The sequence below is a fragment of the Armigeres subalbatus genome, chromosome 1 (assembly GCF_024139115.2).
Source record: "Armigeres subalbatus isolate Guangzhou_Male chromosome 1, GZ_Asu_2, whole genome shotgun sequence".
In the NCBI taxonomy this organism is placed as follows: Eukaryota; Metazoa; Arthropoda; class Insecta; order Diptera; family Culicidae; genus Armigeres; species Armigeres subalbatus.
This window is the reverse complement of record NC_085139.1, coordinates 249,493,685-249,513,338: the sequence shown is the minus strand read 5'-3', so window position 1 is coordinate 249,513,338 and position 19,654 is coordinate 249,493,685. Positions and strand designations below refer to the sequence as shown.

General features: G+C 45.0%; 1 protein-coding gene across 3 annotated transcripts in view; it reads right to left on the bottom strand.

Annotated features, from left to right (window-relative positions):
• Nucleotides 1–19,654, bottom strand: part of LOC134206528 (uncharacterized) — a 565,921-nt gene that overhangs the window by 358,326 nt on the left and 187,941 nt on the right. For 2 of the 3 annotated variants that reach the window (XM_062682251.1, XM_062682252.1), the window contains one exon: nucleotides 15,283–15,331. In XM_062682251.1, coding sequence (XP_062538235.1) covers nucleotides 15,283–15,331 — 49 coding nt within the window. Of the gene's footprint in view, nucleotides 1–15,282; nucleotides 15,994–19,654 lie in introns of those variants that run through there. The other variant, XM_062682250.1, reaches the window with a different exon arrangement.

Below are 19,654 nucleotides of genomic sequence, written 5' to 3'. Positions count from 1 at the left end.
ATTTGTGTTTTTACCAACACTGCACATAAAGCGTACAAGCCCAAGTCCTGGTATTAGGAGGGACGCTAAACAGACCTGCCACGACGAGGTCCTAAGTATGGGTTATGCGCAGGCTCAATAAGCCGTCTTTCAATGCAATCATTGCAAACGACATAGAAGACAATACGACTCGATACAATCAGCAACGACCTAGGCGACAAATAAAGGATCACGATCGGAAGCTTGGAACATGGAACTGCATGTCGCTAGGTTTCGCAGGTTGCGACAAGATGATGTACGATGAATTACATCTCCGCAACTTCGACCTCGTAGCACTGCAGGCGATTTGGACAGAAAGTGTGGAAAAGCGGGCATCGCGCGGCTACCTTCTACCAACGCTGTGGCACCACTAACGAGCTGGGAACCGGCTTCATAGTGCTGGGAAAGATGCGCCAACGCGTGATTGGGTGGCAGCCAATCACCGCAAGGATGTGCAAGCTGAGCATAAAAGGCCTATTCTTCAACTATAGCATCATCAACGTGCACAGTCCACACGAAGGGAGACCCGACGACGAGAAAGAAGCGTTCTATGCACAGCTGGAGTAGACATACGATGGATGCCCACGGTGGGACGTCAAAATCTTCATCGGTGATATGAACGCTAAGGTAGGAAGGGAGGAAATGTATAGACCGGTCATTGGACCGGATAGTCTCCATACCGCATCGAACGACAACGGCCAACGATGCAAAAAACTTTGCAGCCTTCCGCGGAATGGTAGTCCGAAGCACTTTCTTCCCTCGCAAGAATAGCCAAAAGGTCACATGGGAATCACCTAATCAAGTAACGAAAAACCAAATGGACCACGTTCTAATCGACGGTAAATTCTTCTCCGACATCACGAACGTCCGCACTTACCGCAGTACGAACATTGAATCCGACCACTACCTCGTTGCAGTATGTCTGCACTCAAAACTCTCGACGGTGTATAACACGCGTCGGAGTCGTCCGCTGCGGGTAAACATTGGGCGGCTACAAGACGGTATACTAGTTCAAGACTACGCGCAGACCACCGCAACCGCTGCACTTGGCACGGTGCCCCCGGATCAGAGAAACGTCTGGTATGACGGCGAATGTGAGCAGTTAGTTGAGGAGAAGAATGCAGCATGGTGAGATTGCTGCAACACCGCACGAGGGCGAACGAGGCATGATAAAAACGGGCGCGGAACAGACAAAACTTGAGCTTTCGGAGGAAAAAGCACCAGCAGGAAGAACGAGACCGTGGAGAGACGGAGCAACTGTACCGCGTTAATAACGCACGAAAGTTCTATGAGAAGTTAAACCGTTTACGTAAGGGCCACGTGCCACAACCCGATATGTGTAAGGACATAAACGGGATGCTTCTTACAAACGAGCGTGAGGTGATCCCAAGGTGGCGGCAGCACTACGAAGAGCACCTGAATGGCGATGTGGCAGACAACGGTGGCGGTTTGGTAATGAACCTAGAATCACGCGCGCAGGACATACGACTTCCGGCGGAATTTCGCTGAATTTGAGCATGGCGAAATCTGATGTCTTGATTTCGTTTCGTTTCGTAAAATTACTAAAATTTCGCTAGAAAAAAAATAGCTTCTAACGAAATTTAACGGAATTCCGCGGAATTTCGAAACAAATTTAAACTAAAACCATACTTTATGTTATCAAAAAACCAGCTAGTGTGGGAGAACGCGAAATGATAAAACTAATGTCTGCATCGACGAGCACAAAATTATTTATTGCGGAGTCGATCATATTGTAGAAGCTTATTAAACGAAGCAAATTGATCTTGCGTTGGATTGATTTGAAACACAGTTTCCGTCTTCTTGTTTTCAAAATATCTTCGTTTACAATAAAGATTTAGTCGCTTACCAAGGGGCTTCACATTAATTACCTTCACTACTACCTTCACCAGAGCATTCCTCGGTCTTTTATAACAATGAGTGTTAAACTAATTTCCCACTCCTAATCCTAAATTGACTGTAAGGACATGACCAGCATCGTTATTGGCCATGAATTGGAAACTCCGAGAACTATTTGCACAATATGTAAGCAATATTGAAGATTTGTGGGCATTTCTAGATCTTCGCATGGAATTTTCAACAAAAAAACAGAACGGGTTGAAAGGTCATTAAAATTGCTGGAAGTTCTTTACTTAGGATTGTTTTCAGCTCATACTGACCATTACAGCTGTTCTCATATGCCAAGGGCACACAGAAAATAGCTCAGTTCGTTGAGCTGATTGTATATAAGACTATGGATTTGTGGAATTCAATCTGAAATACATACCATTGTGCATTTTAAAAAGGTGCACAGGATTCTTTTAAGTATTCATTTTCTAATTTTGACTTAGCTCAATACTATAAAACCACGCTGACCAGACAATATGAAGTATGATTCAGCATAATTACATTATTCTTAAGTGAACTAAGGTTTTAAACGAAATTTGAATCCGTTTATGAAAAATCCCACCATTTCTATATTTTTTATACTTATTGATATAAAACTGATATAAAATTGATCATATTCGGGAGCACACACTCCACGGTGAATTCCTTTCAAAGCGGCACAAATTCAGGGGTCTTGCCTGGTATATGCGGCGAAAATGCAGTGATTTATCACTGACTGCCTCTCTGTTATTATAACTCTATTGGTCGCAAAACAGTTATTTGACTTCAAAAAAGTGAAATCTGAATTGTGTACATAATGTAAAACCAATTTAATAAAAAAATTCGCGGAAAAAAAATTAAATTTCTTTTCGTTTTGAAAAACTTCGAATTAAATGAATCTTGATTTCGTATCGTTTCGAAGTCTCGAAAGTAAATCTATTTTTCGTTTCGTTTCGATCCGAATCAACATAGACACTTTAAATTTCGTTTCGTTTCGTTTCGTTAGGAAAAAGCGTGTTATCCCATACCCTTACGCAGGAGTGGATGGAAGGTGTCGTGTGTGTCATCTACAAAAAGGGCGATAAGCTAGATTGTAGCAACTACCGCGCAATCACATTGCTGAATGCCGCCTACAAGGTACTCTCCCAAATTTTATGCCGCCGACTAACACCAATTGCAAGAGAGTTCGTGGGGCAGTACCAGGCGGGATTTATGGGTTAACCACAGACCAGGTGTTCGCCATACGTCAGGAATTGCAGAAATGCCGCGAAAACAACGTGCCCAAACATCATCTATTTATTGACTTCAAAGCCGCATATGATACAATCGATCGGGACCAGCTATGGCAGCTAATGCACGAGTTTTAGTTTCAAGGGCATTCTCGAGTCCCTTCGAAACGCGCAGAGGGTTACGGCAAGATGATGGTCTTTCGTGTCTGCTATTTACCAGCGCTTTGGAGGGAGTAATACGAACGGCAGGGATTGACAAGAGTGGTACGATTTTTACGAAGTCCGTCCAGTTATTTGGTTTCTCCGACAAAATAGATATCATGGCACGTAACTTTGAGAGGATGGAGGAGTTTCTATCGGTGGTGACGAAATCGAGGTGGTTGAAGAGTTCGTGTACTTGGGCTCACTGGTAACCGCCGATAATGATACCAGTAGAGAAATTCAGAAACGCATCATGGCAGGAAATCGTACGTACTTTGGACTCAGCAAAACTCTCCTATCAAATAGAGTTTGCCGCAGTACCAAACCGGCTATCTACAAAACGTTCATTAGACCGGTAGTCCTCTACGTACACGAGCCCTGGAAAATGCTCGAATCAACGCGAACTTGGAGTTTTCGAGAGGAAAGTGTTGCGTACTATCTATAGATATGGCGGGGTCCAGGTGGAAGACGGTACATGGATGGGACGAATGAATCACGAGTTGCATCAGCTGTGAGAAAACCACCCATCGTACGAGTTGTCGGACAATTACCCGGTGGAAGGAAGAAGGTGCGAAGACTGCGGGGCTGACAACATGCTGCCATGGACCGAGTTAAATGGAGTAGACCTTCATTTACTGAAATTTCGGCGCGATCCCGGCCACGACCGCCGGAGGTAAATTGGATCTTCAGTACGTTTCCCACGCGAGTGACGTCATTCGGCAAGTGACGCGCAGTTTCTGCTGGTCAAGTGACGCTCCGATCGAAAAAGTGCGATAGAAGCCGTTCCCGTGGCCAGCCCCGCTCAAGAATTGGGGGGAGCGCTGGTTGCGGAGCACCGCGTCGGGTGACGCCGATTTTCGGAAAGTAGGACGCGTGCTTTTCAGTGCGGTGGAGTGACCTTCCCTTTGCTCTCGGGGCTTGAAATCTGGACAGTGCAATCAGGGCGAAGTGCTTAATCGTCAAAGATCGGATCCGGTCCAATCAGCCCGCGGACATTGGAAAACTTCGTGATCCGGTTAGTACATCTCGGCCAGTGCTTTTTCTCACCACCTGGTGGAGACCCGTAGTATTTAGCTCGTTTGCTTTCGCGTTACGTCTCTCGTCATCGCATGCACGCCGCGTATCTCCTATTCAAGCGTGTTTCATCCGCACGTGCCGGTTGGTTAGCGGCGGAGTGCGGTAACACGGAGATGGCCACTGGCCACTCCTATCGCCTACGGGAACTCAGGGGAGGGGAGCGAGGATGGCACCAGATTAGCGACTCGAGTACACCGATCCCAGGCTCCCTGCTCACATGAATGTGACGAATACTGCAAGCCAGCTTTAAGTGCTGAGGCTCCGAGATGCGAACGATCAATTGCTACCGGCAAACCCCTTCCTCCTCCGCCGATCAGTGGAAGCTTTCCTCGGTGGGATCATCGACGGCGCCAGCAAGGAGAATCAGGGCGCATCATACGTACTCAAGGTACGAACCAAAACCCAGTACACCAAACTACTCTCGATGAGACAGCTTACCGACTGAACGTGGTTAAATGCGTAGCATCATGCTACGACGCGATGGACCTTCCCGATGACTACCTTTTCAACGAACTGCGTGACCAGGTAATCCGGGAGAACTACCGGATCAAAAAGCGAACACAAGATAAGCTCTTTAATATATTAATATTATAATATATTAAAATTTGTTAGAAACATGGTGCAGGATGTTGTTAAAATATCAAAATTTCTATCAAAACAAAAAACTATCAAATTTTGTTAAAATTTTATCAAAAAAATAACATATTTGATTAGAAATAATCAGATACAAAATGTATTGCTTCTGTACAGTTGGAAATTTTAACAGGTCGTAATAGGTTTCGATATTGTGATCAACAATCAGAAATTTTTGTTTTCGTCAGAACATAAATATTTTTCAAGAACATGGAAGTAACAACATTCCAAATTCTTTTCAAATTATATTAGCATTGTTATATCTATGGCTGGGAGACTTTGCTACATCTATTTTAATTGCCTACTATTGGGCAATTCGGTGTTCAGCATTTTTCAATCATATTGTGATAAAATCCTGTTACAACATTTGAAAGATAATGACTACTAAGAACAAAATTGTATCAAAATAAGCTATAAATATCACAATATGTTAAAATTGTGTTCAGTTTCTGTTATGCTCTTCTAGTCGGGTACTGCTGCCATAGTACTAACAATCGCAGGTATCGTCATCCTGGAATACATCACCTTCGGATGGACCCGATGCCAAACTCGGAACTACTATCCGAACGGCGCTACCGATGCTGGGAGTTCGGTAATACGTGCCCCAGTCCCAGTCCCGAACAAATTTGTGACAACTGCTCCAAGCACCACCAGACCATGAATACGGAGACATGATTATCCCTAATGTAGCCAATTAACTTTGCTGCTTCTTTCATGCATCATGCATCCTCTATACAGCGTGTTCCAATCCATGGCAATTGCCTACTTTTAGGCAATTATTGAACTGGGGTGTAGGAAGGGGGTGGTCCAGCTTCTAGACAGTGGAGTCCCTACTCCCTTGCATAGTGGGAGGGGTTGCTGAAACTGGGTATTAGTGTCGGTGGGATCCTTCTCTTCTATATAGACCGGAATGATTTGTTCACTGTACTGTATTTGGTTTTACGTAGTTTACGTCGAGCGGTCGTGTCTTGTATACAACCCCAGGATTTTTGACATAGAATTACGTCCTTCCAAAGTTTCTAATTTGGGACCGCCACGAAAAGTGGTCAGGAAGTAAAAGCCAATAACGCAGCCGTTTTTCAACGGTTTCCTAAGATTTTGATATGAATCGATTAGCAAACTTTCTAAGAATTCATACAACTAGTAAAAAACAATTGATTCAATGCAATTAACTATTGAAAAAAATAATTTCGCTGAGTAGTGTTGAAATTTTACTTTTTCAGTAAATTGCCTACATTTCGGCTATTACCCATTCGGCATAACTATGCACAAAATGTTGATGATCGAATTACAATTCCACTATCTTACTATACATAATTCTACGTTCAATTTGCTGTCGTGTCTTTGATACAATCTTCTACTTTTTTCAAATCCTATTTTCCAAAAATGTATCCAATTTTGACGTAGGACTTACGTCTTTCTTTACTATACCGGGTGTCATTTAGATTTTTTGGAAATCGAGAGCGTTACGCGGGAAGGGAAGATTTTGAACGTTACTAACGTCTTTATCTTTCGATTGATTTTTAAGATTTATATATCAATCGACTCGGACACTCTCCACCATTTTGCCTATTTTATTGAAATTTAAGATTATTAACCATAAGCTATTGAAAATTTCAATTCTTGTCAAAGCCAGTAAAAATTTCATATGTAACCAATCTCGTGCATTCCTAACACGGACATCAGAATGCGGTATGTCATGGGCCTTCGGGTCTACCGGAAGATTTTCTTTGTGTATAAAAGAAGCAGCGCCTGCCGTGTGCGAGTCTCATTCCAGTTCGAGACAGCAACACGTACGGACGTGTTTTTTGCTCGCGCATTTTTTCTAAGTGTTTTTTCTCGTTCTTTCGCTGTTTACGTTTTCGCTTAGTCGCGTTGGCGTTATTTTCTCCCGGACCCGTCATGGGAGACTCAGTGGCCGATTCGGTCGCGGGAAAAGTGTATAAGCGCATGGCTCTTGGAGGCGAGGGTAACCTCTCCAAGCAGCTTTTGCAGAGCAACGTGTTCTCGCCGTTGCCGCTTGATGACGCCGACATTCCGCCGAAAAAGAGGAAGAAGCAGCAATCGCAGCTGCCGCAGGTACAACCGGAGCGGAAGGAGAAGTGCCCGCCCGTGTTTGTGAAGGGCGATCCGCCGGATTTACGCCCAAAAGTGCGCCAGCTGATCGCTAAGGGGCTGAAATGTACTTTTCAGCTCTGCAGCGAGGGCGTCAAAGTGATGCCGGTCAAAAAGGACCATCACAAATCCGCCGTAGAGTTCCTCGAGGTCCACAAGTATGAGTACTACACTCATGGAACCGCTCAAGGCTTTGCTGCAAGGACTCCACAACATGAAGGAGGAGAGCTTCAAGCAGAGCTTGAAAGTTGCGGACTGAAGCCAGTAGCCGTGCACAAAATCGCTCGTCACGACAAGGCAAAGAAGTTTACCTGATCCATTTGGAGCACGGCTCCATTACCTGGAAGGACCTGAAGCTGGTTGGCGTTATAAATTACACCGTCGTTGACTGGGAGCGATATCGGCCAGTGCACCGCGATGTCACGCAATGCACCAACTGCTTCAATTTCGGGCACGGCACCAGAAACTGCCGCATGAAGCCGCGCTGCAACAAGTATGGCGAACCCCATCCGACTGACGAGTGCGACAAAATGGAGGTGGCCGATCCCAAGTGCGCCAACTGTGGCGACAAACATCGGGCCACCACAAAGGGCTGCCCAAAGCGAGCCGAGTTCCTGGAAATCCGGAAGAAGGCTTCCACCAGGACCATTCCGAAGAAGAACCGTGTTCCTGTAATCAACGAGGTGAACTTTCCAGTTATCCCGGCTCCCCGTCGTGTGATTCCAATACTCCCACCGCTACAGCCGCACAAGCGACTGGCAGCGGCAGCTGCATCGGTCCAAGCTCCAGCATCGTCGGCACCATCCACCAGCGAATGGCCCCCGCTTCCTCCTCCTGGGTTCCGTCGGCAGTCGGAGAACGAAGCCGTCCCACCGGAAGAATCTGCCCCGCTGTACTCTCCGGAGCAACTGATGCCGATCTTCGCGCAGCTCGCCACTCGACTGCGCGGCTGCAAAACCCGATTCGACCAGGTCTTCACACTTGGCATGTTCATCATTGAAAATGGCTGCTAGGGTGGGCCTGGTCAACTGGAACGCTTGCTCGCTAAAGAGCAAAACAATCGAGCTGAAGGATTTCCTTGAGGAGAAGGAAATAGACGTGGCGTTCATCACCGAAACGCACCTAAAACCGGAGGTGAACATCAACATCCCGGACTTCCGCATCGTGCGACTCGACCGGCCGACCAGGGAGGTGGTGTGGCCATCGCTCTTCGCTACAACATCAACTGTCGTCTGCTTCCAAGCTTCCAGCTCAGTGTCATCGAGGCCATCGGTGTCGAAATCACCACTTCGGTCGGCACAATCGCGCTTATCGCGGCGTACTGTCCAACGCAAGCCAAAGCCGGCGATGGATCATCGGCTGCCCTTCGGAGGACATCGTCAAGCTGACGCGGAGGCAAGGCCAGTATATCATTGCCGGCGACTTGAATGCCAAACATCAAGCCTGGGGCAACAGTCGCGGCCATCGAAACGGCACCATCTGGAGCAACGACATGGAGGAAGGCCACTACACGATCCTGAGCCCGGATTCCCCCACTCGGCTGAGTCGGTCCGGTGCCCACGCAACGCTCGACCTCTACGTAACAAACCTGAGTGACCACGTCTCGCAGCCGGTTGTATACCAGGAGCTCAGTTCGGATCACTATCCGGTGGTGGCGGAACTTGGCTCCTCGGTCAATCGGCACCTGCAGTTACGGTGAAACTACCATCGGGTGAACTGGCAGCGTTTCCAGCAGTGCGTCGATAACACCGTCGACTACGAGGTGCGTCCGGAGACGCCGGAAAGTATCGACCGCCAGCTGTGCGCTATCGAGGAGGCGATCACGGCGGCCCGAGAGCAACACGTACCGACGGCTCGGCAGGTAAGCAACTCCTTAAACATCGATACACTCACCAAAGATTTGATTCGATTGCGGAATGTCACTCGCAGGCAGTTTCAGCGTACTGGACTGCCTGAGCTTAAGGCACGCTGCAATCGAATCACAAAAATTATCAAGGCCAGAATGGTGGACCTCAAAATAACGACTTCTCGAATAAGATCCGCACTCTCCCAGATTATGCTAAGCCGTTCTGGAAAATGACCAAAATTCTAAAATCCAAGCCTCGGCCCATTCCACCTTTGATCCCACTAGACAATAATGGCTCTAAGGATCGCTTGATAACTCCTGCAGAGAAGGTCGCTGAAATAGGTCGTCACTTCGTCAGCTCACACAATCTTGGACAGAACATCGTCAGTCCACACGAAGCAGCCGTCAACGAGCATGCTAACAACATCCATTTGATTCCCAACGACTTCTCGGAGGAGTTGGAGATCTCAACAGACGAATTGACGGCCTATATCAAATCGTCGAAGAACATGAAGGCCCCAGGCTTCGACAGCATCCTGAATCTCGAGCTCAAACACATGAGTGCTCCGTTCTTTGAGCACCTCTCGCTGATCTTTAATCATTGTCTCCGGCTTAGCTACTTCCCATCGTCCTGGAAGTCAGCGAAAGTCATCCCCATCCGGAAGCCTGGGAAGGATCCTTCCTCCCCCAAAAGTTATCGACCCATCAGCCTTCTCTCAGGGTTATCCAAGCTATTCGAAAAGCTATTCATCATCGGTTACTTGAGTCTGCCGAAAATCTCAACATCTTGCTCGAGGAACAGTTTGGTTTCCGACGCGGTCGGTCAACTGTACACCAACTGACCCGAGTTACCAACGTCCTCAGACGGAACAAGTTTGTCTCGAAAACATCCGCCATGGCCTTACTCGATGTCGAGAAGGCATTTGACAATGTATGGCATGATGGCCTGGTGTACAAACTACAACGCTACAATCTTCCCAGCTACCTGGTGAAAATCATCAACAATTACCTGTCGGCAAGGACATTCCGGGTCTCAATCAGCGGAGCGAGTTCCAATGCGCACAACATCGTCGCAGGCGTTCCCCAGGGCAGTATCCTCGGGCCCCTGCTTTTCAATCTGTTCACCTCCGACATGCCAGAACCTCCAGAAGGCGGCATTCTGTCTCTGTTCGCAGATGACACATCCATCGTCTACAACGGTAGAGTGATCAGAGCGCTAGTGGCAAAACTCCAACGAGGCCTGGATGCCCTGACAGAGTACCTCACCATCTGGAAGATCTGTATCAACGCGGCGAAGACCCAGGTCATCATTTTCCCCCACTCCAAATCCCCTAAACTTGTTCCGCCTGGGGACTGTAAAATCATCCTCAATGGCACGACTGTGGAATGGGCCAATGAGGCCGGCTACCTTGGCTTGACCCTCGACAGCAAGCTTATTTTCAGGCAACAGGTTGACAAAACGGTGACAAAGTGTAACGTCTTGTTGAAACTACTGTACCCTTTGATCAACCGCCGGTCGTCATTGTCCCTGAAAATAAGCTTGCTGTCTACAAGCAAATCATCCTCCCTGTGATCGAATATGGCATGCCGGTCTGGGAGAGCTGCGCTAAAACCCACCACCTCAAACTTCAACGGGTCCAAAACAAATTCCTGAGGATGATCCTCCACACCTCTCCCAGGACAAGAACATCCGAGGTCCACCGTCTGGCCGGAATAAAAACCTTACATGAACGCTTTGATGAGTGTAAAGAAAAGTTTAGGGTCCGTTGCTTGCATTCGGATCAGGCACCAATTAGGGCGCTAGTTCCAATCTAGGTTATCAAATTTTTTTTATTGTAAATATTAGTGTACATAGTAGTTAGGTTATCAAATTTTAAAAAACACACCAGCGCCTCCTAAAGGCCGTCATGATACATTATATTTTAAAAATTAAGTAATAGCATAATAATAATAATAATAACAATAATTGAAATTGAAGTTGGAGGGCCAAGCCGGCCGATCACTGTACATGTATAAAAATGATTGTAGAACAAAACATGTTTTAAATAAAGAAGAATTTTACTACTACTACTACCGTGTGCGAGTCATTACAATTTGTGACAGCAGCGCGTACTGACGTGCTTTTTGTTCGCGCATTTTTCTTTTCGTTTCGTTCGTTCGATCGCTGTTTACCAACACAGCGACAGCATGCAGTCTCCAGCGGTAGAACTGCCGGTGGGTCTGCGAATATGCATGAAAGAAGTGGGCGCATTTTTTTTCGCATTCTGTGCTTGATGATGGTCGGATGCATTGGTGTCGGTTGCGATGGATGCAATCGCCCATCGCCATCGCTCGGGTTCCACGGCTAGAGACCGATGATGGCTGAGGCAGCGAGGGCAGCGGTGGTGGATGATGAAGAATAAAATTAGAGAGATTTGGTCTGCTCATCCAGGTGTTTGGTTTCATAATCCACATGATCCCGGGATGGGTACGAGTCATAGCATATGACTAACCGTATGTTAAGTTGTGCTTGGTAATAAACGAGACGTACATTAAAACATGGATATACTATAATAGTTCGGATTCCCCAGCAAAAAAAATCAACTATACTGATGAAAATAAAAATTTGATTAAAATAATTACTTTCATTTATTTGCAGAAGGTATTAGCAATTAAAGATGCACAATCAGCAATAGTATTAATATCCATTTTAGATTAGAAAATTTCGCTGTATTACATGTCAATGTTTTTAAAAAGTTCGCAAACAATAATTTCCAGAAAAATATTTAAATAAACTTTATCCTATTATTTGTTTTTCATTCTCTGAGAAATTGTATTATTAAACTTGACGTAGACTCGGAGTTTGGAATCAAAACATTAAATAATTTTTCGATGATGTATTCGCAGTACCTCCTCTATTTTAGTAGGGTTACTGCTCCTTGACTTGTTTTTTATTGTTGTAATTTTTTTTCAGCGGAAGGCGCGCATGTTTATAGCAAAAAGAAGTAACAAAATTGGTGCTGTATTTCTTTGTTTGGAAAACGGAACAGCTCCCCTAAAATAGCACATTTTGCCCAAGTTTGAAAATTTTATAAATAGATTTTTTAAACTTCAAATACTACCATCAATAATAAATCTATGAATGCCCTACATTTGTTGTCGTTGTCGTTGCCAATATCAATACTATAATCAAACTACATAGTTTTAAAAGTCAGAAGTTAAATGTAAATACGTTACGTTTACACAAGTCCTACGTCTACTCGCGGTTATGTTGAAAACATTACCCATTGCTCGTTTTTTTTTTCGGTAGAAATAATCATAACTCATCATGTTATAATCATGTTATGACGATCATGAAATCTTCTTTCCTCCATCCTCCACCTTACCAATATCCTTGGCAACAGAAATGTGCAAACTGAGCCTCACACAAGAGTACATGTTACTCAACCTGAATACACCACCCATCAACCCTCTCAACACCCACCGTCCCTATGCCCAGGAAAGTAGAATCCAAGCTGCAGACGGGTATACTAATAGTCAGTGCCCCGCCAGTGCGGACGCTACACCCCAACCGGAACTGGCGGACTACTCCCGGTGCTCGGAAGCCATCCCTGCCAAAACGGATCAAACCATCTCTCCTAGGGACGCCGTGGGAAGCAAGTGCATAGCAGTTGGCGTACTTGGGTCGCGACACGCTCCTTCAACGGATGACGCGGGACGCAAGCCATCTTCCTACAGTCAAGCGCAAAGTTCAAGTGCCGCAGCCGTGGACAAAGCCCAACTTCTCCCTCCACTAGGGTCGGAGGCAACTTCACTCCTACCTTCCACCGAGGGTCCACGGAGTCGGCCATCGACATTTCCATGGCCTCGAATAGCATCATGCGGAGGCTGATGGGGACCAAAGAGGTAGCGACCACACGCCGATCCTCCTGGCCCTCGATACCGCACCAACCAGTATCACCTGACCGGCAGACTGGGGCAGTTTTCTGCGGGACATCGAACGCGAGCTATCCCTACTCCCACCACCATCCATCTCCAAAATATCCAACTCATCCTGAGTGCTGCCGAAAAAACCATCCCAAAGACAAGCCCCAGCCCGGGTCGAAAAGCCGTACATTGGTGGAACAACGCAACGGTACGGAGGTAGCAGTCAAGGCCCATCGCAAAGCCCTTTGTGCTCTGAAAAAAGCGAAGGAACATCTCCCAGCCAACCATCCGCGGATCATGGAACTCCGAGTCTCCTAACAGGCTGCCAGGAATGACTGTCGTCAAACCCTGCGCGAGGCAAAGGAGAAGTCCTGGACTGACTTCCTCGACGGCATCAACCCAGATCAAACCGCTAGGGAGCTTTGGAGGCGAATCAAATGCTTTCAGGGCAAGAGGCGAGGAAGAAGCAGTACATTTTTCATAAAAATTCCACAACCATAAAAAAAAATGCCATGAGGCATCAATAATTTGATGTCTGTGCCTGGAACATTTCATCACATTATAATTTAATTGCCTACTTACAGGCTTTCGATTTCGAATGCAGACACTGAACATTCGTAGTGTCACATATAATGGTACAGTCTCACTTTCACAATTACGAACTGTACGAACAAAAATAAACCGTAACATACTCTCTCCATCGGCGGAGTTACTGAGCGAGATTCAACGTGGATTGCTGATAGCCGATCACTTTCACCAACAGCCTTTCGGAAGAAGAATACAGCATCAGCTTCGGAGATCGCTGGCTTTCAAATCCCACCGGATGACGGAAACGCCTTAAACTGCCCCTTCACGATGGCCGAGCAGGACTTCGCTCTTAAAAAACAAAGGGAAATTCTGCTGACCCGGACTCCACCTGAAAACCTTCCCCCGGGTGGAAAATTCGCCTTCCTGGAGGCGATATATAAGAAATGATCGGACGGAACGCTTCCCTCCGAGTGGAAGTCTAGCATTGTCGTTTCCATCCCGAAGAGCCAAGGCCCAGCAAACGAGGCAGGAAGCTATCGCCCCATTGCGATCACCAACGCTGGGTCGAAGATCTTGGAGCGGGTGGTCAACCGGCGATTGACACAGTACCTGAAAGCCATATTGTAGAGTGGATGATTGGCAGCACGCTTTCTGGTCCGGGCGTGGCACGGAGGCAGACCTTGCATCCATGAGCCAGATACTGGAGGATGCCAGGATACAGGGTAAGCACACAGAGCTAGCCTCGCTGGACATCACTCCGCAACAGTCGGGGTTTTGGTGTCACCGGCAACCTCCTCCATTTTGTCAAAAAAATCTTACTGGACCGCTCTTTCAGAGTCTTACTCGGAAACCAGTCATCTAAGATTGTGAAGGAGGAAACCCCAGGGATCAGTGATAGCCGTCACTCTGTTCTTGGTGGCGATGGAAGACGTCTTTGCCGACTTTCCCAAGCACATCTTTATGTTGGTTTACGCCAACGATATCTTGCTGCTCGCCGTCGGAAAAAATATCGAGGCAACCAGAAGAAAGCCCTAAACGGCTGTTAACCGAGTATCCAAGTGGTGTCAGACTTCAGCATGACGGCCACCAAGTGTGTGCACATCTGCGAAACCGGCCACCGACTCCAGGCCATCAATCTGAATGGTATGACAAGGAATGCCGTCAAGATACTGGGATTTTCTGTGGACCGCTGTCTCACCTTCGGCGAAAACTGCAGGAAGAGCCGGGAGGTTTGCAAGGTAAGAATGAACATGCTGAAAATGATTTCCAGAAAAAGAACTCGGAGCGACCGAGCTCTGTGACTGTGACTCCAGGTGGCAGACGCCGTCATCACCAGCCGTCTGATGTACGGCCTTGAATGGCTTCAACACCGCTGAGATGACGCACGGAAAAAATCGGAGGTGAAGGTTATCACCTTCACTATAACATGATCCCATGTTCGATATAAGTAGCTGAAACGAAGTTAATTGCCTACATTATAGATCGAAATCCGTGGTTGTAACGTACCAGACTTTGAACCGTGATGTAGGCAATTACCATGAAAGAAGATTTTTGTACCATATAACTATATCAACGTTTGTTATAATGTTGATATGAAGGTATCAACCTCTGATTTAATTTTGTTTGGATTTTTGATATAATTTTTGTTATTTTAACAACTAACCAGCCAAATTTATAACACATTTTGTTAAAATATTTTTTTGAAATAAATAGCTCCCCTTGTTTTAATTTTGTTACGCATTATTGATCGGGTACTGAGATGATAAAAAAAACTCTTTACCTAGACAAAAACCATACTGTAAGACTGAAATGCAATAAATCTGGTTTAAAAAAAATCTCACTCACCTTCCCGACTGATTGGCTCCACCTCGTTATCGTCCGACTTGATGTCCACCTGTGGAAAATCATCGGAAATGATTACTCTCGACGTGTACCGAAGGTTATTGGGATGAAAACTATTGCTATTGTTCGGCAACCGATGTCGATTGCTGCTGCTGCTGTTGTTGTCGTTACTATTGCTAATGTTAGTTCCTCCTACTACCGATCGTTTCCATTGTTTGCGTTTGTGACTTTGGCGTTCGGGCAGTGATCGTTTCCACCGCTGGTAGGTGGTGGACGTGTTGTTATTGTTGCCATCGATGCGCTGCGATGGCGACACCGTCGAAGACGGCGTCCACGGGGTGTACCTTAACCGGGCATAGGACACCGCACTGTCATCCGATCGCCGGTAGGGTGATCGTACCGCAGCGGCGGTCGCAGCACTGATGATCCGATGCGTGCGGGTGGGTTCAAACTCGGGCTTTCTTTGGGTGGATTGATGGTGAAGACGGCTTGGGGCCGTCCGGTCGGCATTCTGAAACGCGGGCGGTGAATACGGTGATGGCGGAGACGGTGCACATGGAAGCACGATCAATATCACCACCATTCGAGAAGCATTGGGCTTCGGTAGCACTTGTGTTAACTGTTCGGCTTATCATTCGATTACGTTCACCTTCGGTTGGCGAATGAATTGCACTTTAAACGCACTAATAGTCGATTTTGTTTAATTGTGAGATTCTATTGAAAAAGGGGAGGTGTATATTACAAAACGGAAGGTCAAAACGTAAGTGTGGCTGTGAATGAATTGAGCACTGAATAATTTTCGCAATAGAAAATCGGCACATTAATTGTCAATTTGCGTTAGTTTAGCTGAGCGGGAATCGAGCTTAGTTCATCATGGTCTACCTTGTAATTTTATCCTTAGTTCCCTGTTGTGAGCCGCCTCACTCTGAAACTGTTATTTTAATCAATTTGTGCTATCCACCATCATTCTTCAAAAAAATCTTCAAAAGTGATCCCAATTAGTGTTGTAAAACGTCATCTGCGTGTCATTTGACATTTGTCATTTGAGCAGCAAAATTCCTCTCAAACCTCAGATTACATATTTACTGTTATGTCCTGTTAGACAAAGTTATTACAACAAACTAACTCAACACTAACTTATAGTATCATACCCCATATCAAATCTAGCTACTGGGAAAAGTTCTTGGAATAGGATATATCATATATGACTTTAACCTTGTATGCTACGGCCAGAGCCCTTGGCGAAACCTTTTGTTGGGCGCCTGTATTTACTAAGGGAAATAAAATGCAATTTTACATTTGGAGAACAATTTGAATCTTTCCAAAAAGAAGTAAGATGAGAAGTCATTGCAATGTCCATGTGGATTGAAGAAAAAACCTATTTTTTTATTCTTGCGATACTTTTTGAAGCAATTAATTTGAGGAACTTTGCAGAGACGGGTTGGAAGTTCATAAAAAAATATTTAAACTTCTTTACGGCCGTTTCTGAAGTACATCAAGGGTTTTAGCAGCTTTTAAAATTATATAAACATTATAGATGTTTAAAACAAACAGTGCGGAGGGGGGTTCAAATTATTAGTCATTGCGTTTCGCACTAAATGAAAATTTTCTTTATGGTTTCTGTCTATGTTAAAAAATTAATAATGCAGTAAGTAATGCTCGTTTTGTTGTACTCGTTTAAGTACTAGAAATTTGAACAAAAAAAAGCTTATGCGAATCAAAGAAACAGATTTTTCCCAGAACCCATGCACTGCTAGATCTCGTTGGGTCAAATAAATCCAACTCTTAATGCTCGTAATCACTATCGGACCTATTCAGATCGAGGAAAATCTAACACTAGAGTGGTTCTGAGTCAGACTTCTGACGATGGTTGGCCAAACTAAAAACTTGCCAAATTCGCATTTTGAAAAACCTACTTGAAAGTGGATTGTTTGGAGGTCGGAATGGACCTAGTTAGCTAAATGAAATTCAGATCTGGAGCTGGTTGATTGATGTTCCGAATCGCTATCGGATCTAGTCGGATAAAAAAATCTAAATCTGACATGGCTTGGTCGGTGGTTTGAAGACATAGTTAGGTCAATTGGAACCAAAGCTAGAGTGAATTGAACGATGGTTCAAGTCTAATCACTTATTAGGTGGGTTGGTTGTTGGATGACCATCGGATCTTTTCGGATCAAAGAATATCCAGTTTTGGATTGGTGTTTCGGTGTTGAACTTAAGTGGTTAGAAGGCACTTGTGCACATAGTTGAGTTATTGACCAACTCTCAAACGGTTTGGTCGATTAACGGAAACGCTATCGGAAGTAGGAGAGCGAAGAAAAAACTCTCAATTTGATTAATATTATTGTACGTTGATTTCCCAATTGGACCTGACCGTTCGAAACAGTCGTTCCTTAAACAGGTGAATAATCGCCGTTTTTCACCTTCACACCCGTTTTCACAGTAAAATCTGTCAAAACAACCAATCTGCCACGTGCTGTTTGCTGTTTCCTTCAGACTTCTCTTTCTTTTCTGATGCTTTGACATCTGTTTCGACAGTAAAGGACCAAAAGACAAGGCAATCTACCAAACATTTATTGATTTTGCAAACCTTGGTGAAAAACGAACGTTTGAAATAGATTAGTGAACCGACCTTCGAGTTCATAGGTCATTTAAATCCAAAATAGAAGAACGAACATCCGTAATGATCAGTGCTAGACATTAACTCTAAAGCCCTCAGTACACTGTTTCTCATGATGACAAATATTTGTTTAGTCAGCCTGAAATCCATCAGTCTGGTAGATGTCCGGATAAACTTGACAAACATTTGTCAATATGACAGATAGTGAACTGGTTAACGCCCAAGGCCGCCTTTAGATGGGGTACCGTTTTGACTCAAATTCCATACATGACTCATAATCCAAACACTCGCATTTAAAAGTTAATTTGAACCATATTCGCGTAGTTTTGTCTATATGATCCTGAATTCTTTTGCATTCTTGGTCCTCCGTACAAAAATCCGAGGAAATTCTTAGTTTTAGGGTGCTAAAACGCCAATGTTCGGAATATGAGTCATGTTCGGAATTTGAGCCAAAACGGTACCTACTTTGATTATTTTTGTAATATTCAATTGTTTTGATTTCGAAATGTTTTTGATTTCGATCAACAATACAAAAAAATGAATAGATTTAAGAAATTATTTCTTGGGGGGGGGGGGGGTGGTGGCATACACGCTCCTGCATGTTGTACAACTTTGCCTCCGCCCCCAGGAAGTTTGCTTCGGTCGGAGTTAAGTCGGACCGACTGTGGACAAATTTTACGACGCACATAGGAGCAAATGGGCCGGAGTCAAAGTTGTACCACATGTCGGATCGTGTACGGGGCCTCAAAGATTTTGGCGCCTCCTGAAGGCTGGTGCCCTTGGCGGGGGTCAACTTGGCCAACCGCACGCTACGGCGCTGGCTACGCAAGTTGAAAAAAATAACAATTACAGTTGTGCGTTGCTTCCGTATTGGGTGGTGTGCCCTTGAAAACGCGAGTACTTTCAAATTTGGATTCCGTGAGGAGTGTCCTTAAGTACCGGGACTTTGGTTCCCAGGCCGTGGCAAACTACACTGGCCGGCATAATAAAGTGCCCACTTGCCGTTTTTCATACAAAATGGTCAACTTTGGAGCTCTAGATCTCGGGTTCCCGTGAACCGATTTGGCTGAAAATTTTACCAGAGCTCAGATATAACTTGAATTTTAACATATCTAAGTTTCGACCAATTTATTTTTTAAATATCTTGAATTCTATAGGTTGTAGACTGATGACATATTCAGCAAAAACGCGTATTTTGCCAATACAAAAAAGTTTGCTATATATACCTGTACACTTAGAGATGTAGTTTTCGAGGTATTTGAAAAACAATTTTTGCCAAAAATTCACGTTGGTATTACCGCAATAATTTTAACCCTGTGAGTCAATATGCTCGAAACATAGATATGTTAAAATTCAAGTTATATCTGAGCTCTGGTAAAATTTTCAGCCAAATTGGTTCACGGGAACCCAAGATCTAGAGCTCCAAAGTTGACCATTTTGTATGAAAAACAGCAAGTGGGCACTTTATTATGCCGGCCATGTAGATGTGGATCACGCGATTTGAAGCGACATTAGCAAATCTTTTACTTTTGAATCAACTCATTCGAAATACGTGTATCTCAATTGACAGAATAGAATTTTACAATTGAAAAGAGGCACCGATCAATTGAGATGGTATGGAAAATGAAAGGGGCAGAAAATGGCTTTACTATTTAGCTTTCAAATGAATGAGAGGAATTTTATCAGCACTGGATGGAAGGGTCCTTCGCCGAAGCCATACAGAGGAATCAAATCTTCGCAATCCGAACGAATGAA